The sequence below is a fragment of the Podarcis filfolensis genome, assembly GCF_964270895.1.
Source record: "Podarcis filfolensis genome assembly, chromosome: 4".
In the NCBI taxonomy this organism is placed as follows: Eukaryota; Metazoa; Chordata; class Lepidosauria; order Squamata; family Lacertidae; genus Podarcis; species Podarcis filfolensis.
The window spans coordinates 46,986,465-46,998,961 of NC_139607.1; the positions used below are offsets into that span (position 1 = coordinate 46,986,465).

The 12,497-nt window shown below is 42.4% G+C and overlaps 1 protein-coding gene across 26 annotated transcripts in view; it reads right to left on the bottom strand.

Annotated features, from left to right (window-relative positions):
- BCOR (BCL6 corepressor) overlaps nt 1-12,497 on the bottom strand; it is an 85,494-nt gene that overhangs the window by 13,844 nt on the left and 59,153 nt on the right. For 12 of the 26 annotated variants that reach the window (XM_083612499.1, XM_083612502.1, XM_083612477.1 and 9 more), the window contains 4 exons: nt 10,999-11,277; nt 10,313-10,666; nt 7,227-7,555; nt 6,606-6,743 (listed from right to left, as the gene is read on the bottom strand). In XM_083612499.1, coding sequence (XP_083468625.1) covers nt 6,606-6,743; nt 7,227-7,555; nt 10,313-10,666; nt 10,999-11,277 — 1,100 coding nt within the window. The remainder of the gene's footprint in view (nt 1-6,605; nt 6,744-7,226; nt 7,556-10,312; nt 10,667-10,998; nt 11,278-12,497) is intronic. The other 14 variants (XM_083612486.1, XM_083612494.1, XM_083612487.1 and 11 more) reach the window with 2 other exon arrangements.

Here is a 12,497-nt window from a genome sequence, read left to right on the forward strand (position 1 = left end):
AGCACTGACATGAGCAACATAATTCAATTAAAAAATAAAAATCTGGGGAAAGTTGTTTCATACATTTCCTTCCATTTCTGGCTTGCAGAAACAGTACCAAATCATCTGTGAGTGGGCAGTTTGTTAGTACAAACAACTGCCACTTGTTTAATTTTAAACTGAACTAAAAAAAGGGTGCTTTTAAACATATGAATCTGCCTTGTAATGAATCAGGCCATTGGTCCAGCTAGCTTGCATCATCTACTCTGGCTGGCAGAGACTCTGCAACAGAGCTAGGCTCGACAACTAGCTCTTTCTCAGCCTTGCAACCCCAAATCCATTGCCTGGAAATCCCAGGGACTGACTAGAGTTGTGGGATCAATGGAGCTCATGCATGCAAGCATTTCACAGCGGCCACACAATGTCATTGGCATCTAATTGCTCAGCCCTTATTTTTCTCCATTTAAGCTGGATTTATCCCTTCTGCGGAAAATTCATTAAGGTTGCAAATGAACCATTTGCAGTGTCTAAATGATCCATTTGAGATTGCAAGATCTTATCTAGATGCACCCTGGGCCTCTTTCTGTGCCCAGTCTATGCATTGTGCCACACTGAGCTGTGGACCATCCAGAGTTTTGGCTTTCAAACAAAAAACATTAGCACAGAAAACTCGGGACTAATTGTTCAATTTCACATCAACAGGGAATAAGCATTTGCCTATATTTAAGTGACACGTATATCAGAAATTGTCAGGGCTAGTCGTCATTCCCCCAACCCCACCCCATAAACCCCCAGCACATGCCTTTGCTTAACTCCCATTCATTCAATCTGCACGAAGATCCCTGAAGGAGGGCACCCATTCTGCATACACTCAGCCTCTTGCCACAAAACTAGAGAAGTTCCCAGTGGATTTCATCCAGTGTCATTAACCATGAGATGTAACAATGTAGAGTTTTATGGTTAATTAATTAAATGCCTCATTAACTCTTTAAACATGATTTATTCAATTCATAGAAATCTCAGCCTTCTCTGTCGAATTCCACAACATGTGGCTGATAGCACATGACTAGTTTGGATCTGAAATTGGGAATCCTGGAAAATACACATTGCAGAAGCTTGTGTAGAACAATTAAGATTGATGAATATAAATATGGATGTAGCCAGGATTTATTTTAGAGGGGCAGGCTTTATGTTTGGGGGGGCGGGCAGAACAGAATTTTCTGTGATGCAATTGGCCGGCTAGTTAAGTATTTCTATTTATTTACCTGGTTTATTTACTCCCTTGGCTATGCCCATTAATTCCCCAATTCCCCATTGTGATGCCCTCAGGCACCATGATGCCCACTTGGTGACCACCATTTCACCCGACTCTCCTAATTTTTTCTATTATATTACTCAGCTATGAGTGATAGACAGAGAGAGAGGGGGGGGGGAGAGAGAACTGATTTTTCTTTTGCTTAGATGCAGATTACCTTGCCTGGTTTTGCCGTTGGATTGTGAGCATTTTGCTTGGGAGAGGGAGAGCTCAGCTTTTTGTGTTTTATTTGTTTTAGGAAGTATGTGGGTTATTTGTCGGGTTTTGGTGTATCACCAGCTTTTCTTCTGCAACACGTGTATTTTGTCATCACGTGGCAGTTTCTAACATTTTCCAAATGTGCGCCTGAGCCCAAAAGGGTTGGAAACCCCAATATAGAGAATTTAAAACTGCATTCACCATGACACCTACTGGCCAGTTCTAGCCCATATGCCATTTTCATGCAACCATGTGTTGTTATTTATAAGATGCATAGTTATTTATAAAGTCATCTCAGTTTCCACCAACCAAAGCACAGAATTATTTTCAATGCTTCCGTGACAGCTAGAAAGTGATGCATTCTAGCCTAGTAGAAATGGGAATCCTATTTAATGTGTGTGTCTGCGTGTGAAAGGGGTGTGTGCATGTCTCATTTGCTGCTTTAGTACGTGTGGCAGGCTGCCTCTCTAGATCCATGTTCCATGAGTACGGATCCACAGAGCATTCTGTGCATCATCCTCCGTCCAAGCCAGCAAAGGAAATCACTGAAAGAATAATGTGCCTAAAGTCTCTTTACAACGCAACAGCCAGCCCTGTCATAGTGATTTACATCACAGACCTTGTTTTCCAAACAATGCAGAACCACTTCCTGGAGAAAGGCAGGAAGGGTGGAGAAAAGAAACTGTTTGTTGCTATGGAGATATCTTTAACACCAGAGGTTATCACTTAAAGAAAACAGGAGGGAGGGGCACAATTCATCTGGGAAGTGTTTCAATTGGGGAGGGGGAAGAGAAGAGGAATGTTCCAGGGGGAGTCCTTCTATAAAGCAGTCAGATAAGAAGGGCATTTGGAAACGCAACGCCTATGAGCAAATATCCCTCGCAGCCAAAGTATCATGGCAGCCAACAGACTTTCCTAGGCTGAGGCCTGCAATGCATTCTACCAGCAAAACCCCATTCCTCTGGGGAAACCGTGAAGAAAACCTCAGATTTCCTGTCTACAACCCTATCCACAACGCACACACACCCCTCACCACCGCTCCCAAATTCACTGACTTTTCTAGCATGTTCCTGTACAATAACAGAGGGGAAATGTTGAGAGCACACACTTGGGTGAGAAATTTTATTTTTTTAAAAAACAACAAAAAACTAGAAAGGTCATAAAAACCACCACAAAAAAACAAGTTATTTTAACATCCCTCAAGATAATATATTCCCTGTCAATTTATATTTAAGAGATGAAGAAAACAAGTTTGTCAACAAACAAATCTCAAAACTTTGTTGTATTGTGGGTCTGAGACACTTTTCTGGCTGTCTTACGGACTACAGCATTTCAGCTGATTATGCCTGTCACATGAGAGAGGTCATTCGAAAGGTTGCCAGCTGCACACCAGTGCAGGGCCAATCTAGTCCTGACAACAGTTGTGCATGTTGTAAACACGTAAACTGTCCAAATCACAGAGAGAGAAAAGAGTGTGCATGCCTGACTTTAAAGCAATGTACAGGTGTTGAGTACAGACTTTCCCTCACCTATGGCTTATCTGCCATTAACTTCTGCCTACACATCTGCAAGGTGGTGGGCGGGAGGCGGGGGAGAGAGTGTTAATTTATTACTCCAAAGAAATAAATAAAACATAGCTAGCATCAAACTAGATCTGTTGACTGAGTAGTGGCAAAGAGACCTGGGTAGATATGGCCTCTGGGAAAATTGGGCTCCAGGTCTATTTCTCTGTTGTTTTTCAATTTATACATCCGACTTTCTTCTAGGCAACATCTTTCCACTCAATGCTGAAACCTGCAATTCTTTCCCTGCTCCTTTCACACACCTCTAGCCCTTAATGAATGGCACTGCTGCTATAATCAATTTCACAACCCTCCCTGCCAGCTGCGTCTCTCTCTAAAAAAATAAACTGCACACACCAGGATAGCACTGGACAACATTTGAGGGTTGACGTGCACAACACAAAATCCCTCCAAAATAAGTGCAACAACACTTTATTCCCCAATCACAGCTACACACGAATCCTGAATAAACACATTGTTTTCTATAGGGCAGCAACCCCTTCTCCACCAGGGAAGACCAGAATAAAAGGTGGAAAAGTGAAAAGCAAGCGAAGGTGTTTCTTCTCTAGAGTTTCCACAATCGGGCTGCACATTTTGCTTCACAGCTTGGGTTCTAAAAGTGCCATAAACTTTCTTTTTCTTTTTTTCCTTAATGAAAGTTGGTGATCTGGGCATTACGGTGCTTCTCTTGCCCGCCCCAGCCCCACAGCCAAGCTCTGAAACACAACCAAGCAAAAAGCTTCTGGAGAGAAGGTCCATGAAGAGGTAAGCAATAGGTACATAGTGGAGTCGGCACCCAACCTACTACACTCACATTGCTATTAAAATCCTCCTGTTTCAATACACAAAACTGTATCGTGTTTCAATACACAAAACTGAGCTGAAACAATCACATCTCGTTTGGCCCTGAGCAGACATGATGAAGGAAAAGGAGACATGTAACTGATATCTCCAAGTCAAGACACAGAGAGTACCACCTAGGAATGCCTCTCCCTTTCCCCGTCAAACTGTGCATTCAGTACAGCTGTTTCAGGAGGAGTTTTAATCTGGTATTTGCCGCTGTTTACTCTGGAAAGGGCCTTCAGCACTGTCCTTATTTGTTTTCCTTGAAGCCTCGTGGAATACAGTTTGAATTAATTAAGCTATGGGACACCTCGTCAAAGTCAGAGGCAAGATTCCCAGTGGCATGTGGTAGCTATAAAAGCAGAACGTTTCCAAGGGCGTCTCATGTAAAATGTTGTTACATATATAAATAAGTGGCGCTGAACTCTTGTTGTTCGTGCTCAATGTCCACCCTCAGAAGCCCAATGTGGCTGAAGAACAGAGGTTCAGAACTGTCTCCACTACTAACACCTATAGATCCTACAGAGACAAGTAGGTCCTGCAACAAAATGCTGCAGCATGGGAGTGCTCCTAGTCAGCCAACCATTCCTTTTCTATTCTGTTCCTACACACCCCATCGGCACTCAGCAGACACAACTAACATACATAAAAACAGCTCCAGATCCACCACACCCTGCTAAAATTAAGATCCCAAGGCCTAGGTGAATAAGAATGGCTCTGCCTGGTACCTAGAAACAGGCACTGGTGTGCCTCCCTGGAGAGAGCACTCCACTTACAGGGGAGAGGGGCCACCATGGAAAAGGCTCCTTCTCCTGTTGCCACCCTCCACACCTCCCACAGGAGGTCACACAGAGTAGGGTCTGGGTTGCTTCATGTGGGGAGAAGAGGCCCTTGAGGAATTGGGGTGCTGAGCCACATAGGTCAAAGCCACATAGGTCAAAACCAGCACACGCCACCCTCTGAAAACAACCATCCAAGTCAGATTGGTAGTGGTGCTACCTAACCCCAGCTCAGACAGTCATTCCAGAAGCATAGAATGACCAATGGTGTCAAAAGCCCTTGAGAAATAAATTAGCGGCAACAGGAACACACTCTTCTGTCTCTCTCCTAACAGGGTCACCCAAAGCAAGCCTATATCCCAACTGAAATGGAACTAAAAGATTGGTTTCACCCAGGATACCCAAGATCTGTCCTGCAACCCCACAAGAACCTTGCCCAAGAAGGAAACATTAGTGACTGACCAATTTCTATTTATATTTTCTGAATCCACAGAGTGCTTCTTAAGGAGTGGTCTTAACACCATCTCCTTTTGACAGGTGGGGGGCCCACCCCCTCTTGCAAGGAGGCTTTAATCACCTCTCTGATGTGGTCAACCCTGCTGTTTTAAAAAACCATGAGCATCAAGGGAGAAGAGCAGAAGGAGTTGCCCAAACCAAGTCAAGCACCTTGTCCATGTCCATAAGTCTTGCTAACTGAAACTCATCCAACACAACAAGACTAGAAAGTGCTCCATGATGCGGTAGAGAATGAAATTGTCTGTTGTGACTTTAATCACTGGACTTTTCCAATATACAAGATGCCACATTGCCCTACCACACAAGAAGTTAAATATATCACCACTACCCGTATTTCAGTTGCCACATTGCTATCTAGCCCCTCAACACAGGCTTCAACATACTGAACTGATTCTCTTCTCTTTTTCATCAAGGAAAAGGGGTACAGCAAATTGACTGCTTCTTGATTAAGGATCAGAACAGGTAAAGTTCTGATTGACTTGTGCTTGACTAAGCTCTATAACCACCACTGGAAGCAAGTCATTCCCATCATCCCTGCGGTTTATGGGAGCTGGAGTCCAGCAACATATGGAGGGCACCGGTTCCCCAGTCCACAACCCTGCTTTTGAAGATCTCACATGTTATTGCTACAGGTAGAAGTAAACAAAACCTTTCCATAAAACAAAATTAACAGAAGGATTTGTCAGGACCCATCCCCCGCCCTCTTTCTCTCTCTATATATAGCATTTTAAGGATTGCAGCATTCTTACAAGCAATGTCTAAAAATGTAGAAAGGAAAATAAACCCAAAGACATAGGCACCTATAGAGCTGCTTTGCTAATAAGTCTGATCTCCAAACTATTTGTACATATGACTATTTTCACCTGAAGTCGGTAAGTCCCAGTGATTTACCAGCTCTAAATGCCAGTTTGTTTTTCAAATATGGGAATGCATCACAAAATATATATTCATAACATTAAAATGCGAAGTTCAAAAGCAGCCCTGAAATGAAGCGTGTCCACACTCTCACGCTGCCAAAGCTGTGCCGGTAATCAACCTTCCTGAAATGTAGCATATATGTTAACTTTGGCTGTGTATCGGGGTATCTATCCCCATCCCCCACTACTTACTCACGATCCCCATCCTGCAAAGCACATCAAGAACTGACTTCTTATTAAAAATGACTTGCGCCTATTCAGGCTCAAGGTTATTAACTTACAGGGGTTTATATTGTTTCTTTCCTAACCCTGCTCACAAAATATACTAATTGCACGCTTGAATAAAGAAACAGAACAGAGAGCCTGGAGATATTTCGACATGTTGAGAAGGAACACAAAGAGAGACTCCAACCACGTGCACAGTTAGAATTATGTGTGACACCAAGCATCTTCCACATTGTAATTCAGAGTAGTGAACTTCAGAAACAATGCTTGCCTCGTATCCCAGTCGGGCTGCCCTTTGCAGAAGAGTTTCTCCAGCATTCTTATTGACAATAAGCCTTCGGGCTTCTGGCGGCATGGGACGACTTGGGGGAGTCTCCTGAGGGGCACTTGCAATCTGCAGCTGTGAGGGCTGAAGAGACAGGCAATAATGAGGGACTCTGCTGCTGCAGGCGATTGTACAATGCCTGCTCATGTGATTTGACTGGCGAAGAGTCACAGTCTGAAGGAGCCTCTGGTCGCTTCCAGATTCTCCTCATTAACTATGACCTGTCAAAATCATTACTGGATTCCACACCCCACCCATCCATCCTTAATAATTCATTGAAAATCCATTTTCCTTTCTCTCCCTTTTTAAAAGTGTAGTAGTGTCGGCTTCTAGATTTATACCATCTAAAAGTTTTAAGATCAAAATCCTGAAAGAATCTGAGGAGCCCTCACAGATTTGTCCTGGAGTAAAGTGGATTGAGCACTGCAGAACAATACAATGTGTTTTAAAGTAAACAGAAAGGGCTTGGAAGGGCCACTACATAAGACAACAAGCTAAGCGTTTAAAGTGGCTGATATTAGCCAAACCTGAAATATTAGTGGGACAACTGGGTTGGAATAAAGATACCTTCTCCTCAGCACTTTCGAGATCAGTGACATCATCTCCTGTCAGGGATGACCTCCTTCTCCTCTCCTGCAGTGCCAAATGTTTTGTTTTACACTGACGTTTCCCTGGTGGCTTCTCACAGTCGCCATGTTTCTGCAGCAGGGATGCAACTTGGAAATCTTCTTCCTCATCTGTGCACAGCACATCTGTCTTCCAGTTTTCTTTCATTTTCTGCTGCTTGGCAGCCAACCTTGAAACTGGAGTACAGCTTGGCTGGGCTTGCCTTTTGCTGTTTATATTGGTAGATGAAAGGGTCTTCATGTGCGGAGATGCTGGGAATGGAGGGATACCTAAATGGGAAGGAAAGGCATCGTACATTGCATAGTGTGTTGAAAGGAAAGAGAACACACACACACACACACACCTAACACGTGACACATTATTTTAAAACTTTTACATTTGCATTAAGCAATTCCACATTTGGACTATAAGCGATAAAAAGTAATTGTAATGGGCGGGTACATCTGCTAAACAAAGTTTGCTGTTCCAAGATCTAAGCACAGTAAACAACCACACAGTCTAGCACTGCACCATCTAAGCATCGTGGCAAAGTAGATATGAATCAGGCCTCCTTCTCAGTGTACTTGTTTATGTGGATGCAGATGAGAGAAGAGGCTTCCTTACCTGTAATGACATGCTAGCAAAGTGGGAATATACTGCTCTTTCAGGTATAGAACTGCTGAAACCTTTCCACCTCAGGAAACCCATTTTTGCTTTTTGTAGAGCAGAGTGGAGTGTAAAATTCAAAGGACACAGAAACGGTTTCCATAATCAGAAACGCTGGTTGAGTGCCCAATTCCCATTTCTGCCTTTGAAAAAGTCTCCCTTTGTGCACCAAAAATGAGGAAAGCATTGGGTCTGTTTCTTGCAGCATCCTGAAAAGGGATTCATGGATCCAAACAGCAATTTCTCAGTGTTGTATGGCTCTTAACCATTAAGCAGCTGTCTCTCCTGTTTGCTGCATTGCAAGGACCTAACTTTCAAGAGTTGCCTTTTGAAAGGATGTCATGTACACAATCCAATCAGAAACAGGATATATTGACCCTAAGTGAACTTTTCAGCTTCTCTAAAATACCAACAATGCATTTCTCATAGCTTCAATGTTCATTCCACTTTTGTAACATTCTACTGACCATGCCTGAAGAGAGAAAAGGATTCCCTAAGACATGAAGGAAATGTAAAGAAATCAAAGAGGTTCATGATGAGTTTGTTTACATGACAATTTTCAGGTAAGAGGAATCAGAACTAAACTTCTACAGAACCCAAAAAGGACCAACAGAACAACTGGAATGAATAAAAACGAATGACTAGCTGTGGTTTTAGAGTAAGAGCAGTATCTGAATTCACAGTGCATCAGATCAAGGTTTCTTAAATTCTGTTTCTGTAAGATCAAGCAATGTATGAATGGAATAGAAACCAAGGGCTTGACTCATGAGTCTGATCTGTCTATCTAATGAAGGATTCTCTCTCTTGTCTTAAAAAAAACTTTTAAAAAAACGTGTAAGAAAGTGGTGAATCCTCTAGCTGTTGTAGACTTAGGCCTAGTTTTCACCAGGGTGAAACTTGTGGCTGGACTTTTCAGGCAGGAAGTAGGGGCTTGCACTTCAATGTTCCTCTGTTCCAAAAATAAATAAATATCCCCATACCTGGAAAACTAGCATGTTGCAAAGAAGGCTCATTTTCCATATGATTGCTTTCCGGGCGCAGGGAGTCTTTTTGTATGGGAGAACATTCAACGATTCAGATCTCTGCTCTCAATAACAGAATTTTCTCCCATATAAAAACAAAAAACCAAAACTCTGCCTATCACGGTCTGAAATGGCAGAGGCCAAACTATGTGTTACATTAAATGCATGATTTGATTTAATATGTTTCAGGTTTTGTTTTTATTTTAAGACACAGCAGCTGCGATCTGGAGTACAGCACATGGGAAGGGCATTGACCCTTTCCCCCTGCACCACGGTCCTGATTAAAATCCCTCCCTTCTCCAGCTGCTATTTGCTCTTACAGGGAACCTGCTGTTGGTCCCTATAGCAGCTCTGAGGAGTGATATTAGTCAGAACAACAGTGCAAGGAGAAAGGGTTAAACAATAATTTAACATAACATATAATTTGACCCTCAGAAGCTCTTTCCTAAAGACCTGCTCCCAGTTGGAGATGAAATCTTATATTCCAATGTTATAGTAGGTTTCTATAGATTTTTATTGTGTATGACAGCTACGTTGCTTGTCGTTATATTTAAATTGTCATTTTATTTCCTGTGAACTGGTTTTCAGTACAATCTATGTGTAGAAGATGCAGTATAGACAAAACTGACGACGACTAATTAGGAAAGAGAAGAAAGAAGTGGTAAAGCAGTCTAGGTAGAAGAACTCAGCTAGTCTGCATTTAACCACAAAGCGGAAAAGATTTGGGAAAAGACACCTGTGCACCTTTCCTGGCATAAAGAGAATGGAACACAAGGAGACCACTTTCTTCCCTCCAGCTTTCCAGAGCAGGAAAAAATTAACTCAGAAGTTCAAACCTAATGGAGCAGTGAATTCCCACAAGTGGTTAAAAGATGCAGTACTCGTCATACTGTCTTCCTTAATCTACACTCATTCATACGTGTCAAAAATTGTTATGAAATCAAAATCATTCCTGACTGGTAAAGATGAAGGGGGGACTGTTATGAAGTCAAAAACTGTTAAGAATATCAAAAAGCAAAAATGACCAAAAAGAACCTACAGACAAAAATATTTTAGGTTTTTGGTATTCTCTCCCCACCCCCAATTTGAAGCGGGGAGGGAATCACACGACACAGACAGCACACACATCTAGGATGTGGCATTAAAACACAATTAGCACCACACACTACAGATCTGGCAAAACAAGCATAAGTGGTTTAATAGTGGCACTTTAAGTCCTTTATATGATCATAGTAAAATTTTATATTATATATAATATAATATAAAACTTCTACCCAAAAAACTACTGACAGCTTCTTAGCACTGGTGGCAGCATGCGTCACTAAGTAATGCTAGATTTCCCTAGTAATCTCTGCATACCTTGTTCATTGTCACTTGTTTTGAGGGACTCTTCAGACCAACTTCTATTGCTTTTGACCTCTGACCTTTTCTTGGTGTGCCTTTCTTCTGTGCAGTCTTTGACCTTTGCAGTGGCCTCTGGCTGAACAGCCTCAGCTAAATCTTTCCTGCTTTGCCGGCCCAACTTGCCGGGTGGGGATCTCTCTGGTGACACCTGCTGCTCCCACAGTTCCCTAAGATGCTGCAGGTGACGCTGCTTTTTGGGATGGAGCCCTGTTAATTCAATGCACACCTTCAGGTTGGTCACCTCATTACAATTGGGCTCTTCTAAGTGGTTAGAGGAATTGTTTGTCATTTCCCTCTCAGGCCAGTCATCTAATGGAAAAATAACTAAAAATTAATCAAAAGGCCCTCAACTTGAAACAAAAGCTATAGTTCACTTGTGGGGCAGATTGTTTCAGCTTCACCACCACACTATGCATTTTTAAAAGATTAGCTCAGGAGGGGTTTGCATGCACTACAGCAATTTGCATTGGCCAAAGATTACGTTGTCCAATGACTATTCTTGTACCTTGTAGGTACCCAAACATAATTCAGGCGAGGATTTGGGATTGGCACAACACAGGTCATAAATGGACATAGGTTAATCCAAAGAGTGTTCACTTCACAAGCCATGCCTTAAAGAGTGACCAACTTGGCCGGGTTACCTTTGGAGTTCTTCCTCTTTTTTGCTTTTGATGCAAATTCATCTTCCTGCTCCTCTACAAAGTTTTCTTTAAGGCTTCCATCGTTCTGCATTTTCTCACCAGAATGTTTACGCTTCCTGTCTTGGTGGGGGCACAGGGCCTGGTTGACATCTTCTGCGGACTGGTCGCTGGCCTTTTCATATACAGTAAGTCTCTCCACACAACTGTCTGCTGGAGGACCTTTCTCCTCAGGAACTTCAAAACCGTGGTCCTGGGTGCTCTCTGTATTATGAAAATCACCTTCATTTAAAACAAAACAAAAAACAAAAAGGGTTACCACATCACTAACTCAACGAGCATCTCGCGCAATTGCTTCCATCTCTTCAGAGCAATTGTAGCACCAAGTGCGTGCTTGTAAAGAGAATTTACAAAGTAGATGAAAAAGTTTAGACACAACTATGGATTTTGGTAAGGATGAATATTATTACATCAAGGACCAATAGGAAAACTAGACATACACTAATATTGCTGATATTTCACTAGGAAAAGGTGGCATGATGCAAAATATTGTTTTTCTCATGATGCAAAATAACCAGTTGTCATGAATTAATTCTAGCGGCTCCAAGTCAAATTTGCAAACCCAGGGAATGAAAGACGTGTGACGATACACCATAACCTGAACTGCTGGAAACACTTATTGCAGGGATGGGAAACCCTTTTCTGTTGAGAGTCACGTTCCCTGGAGAGTAATTAATCAGGGGCCACATACTGAGGGCCAGAGTGAAAAGTGAGAAGGGCCAATCTGATTTGCTCACTCTCTCTGCTTCCCGCCCCTGCAACCTGCATGAAATTAGGCTGACGCTGAAGGTGGCCCTCTCTGACCTATGACACCACCAGTATCCACGTATTTGGGGATTTAGTAGTGCAGTTAACATATTGCAATTCCACTCGTCTTCAAAAAGTCTACAACTTTCTTCCTTTTGTGCAGCAGGCCTTGAAAACCTGGCTGACATTTTGTATCCTCAAGGTTATGCTTAACCTTAGTCAAGGATATATACAATATAACAAAAACCACAGTCTTCAACCAACAGACAAACATTTCTGAACTAGACCTAAAAAAATCAAAGTTGTATATCAACAACGCATAAGAAGGATCCCACGCCTTGAACCTTGAATTTTTAAATTTTTAAAACTTTTTTTTTCCCCTTGTGCAATCCTGTTAAAGCTTCTTTGCCCTTCCCACATTATCTTTCTCTGTAGATAAGGATTTTTTAAAGGATGCAGCCCGAGCCCTCTTCTCATGTATCTGCCTCTGGTCTCCTTTGCTCCCACCCTCCCGCACATTCCTCCTCTAATTTATCCCATCAATCTTATCACCCGCTTAACTTCCTCCTCTTCCATTTTGCTGCCTGCCTTATCTTCTCCTTCCATCAGCCCCCTTCTTAAAAGTTTGCCTGACACCTGCTACTTCAAAAAGCAGGCTGAAATGAGTTTTGAAACCCAGCAAAGGAAGATCATAA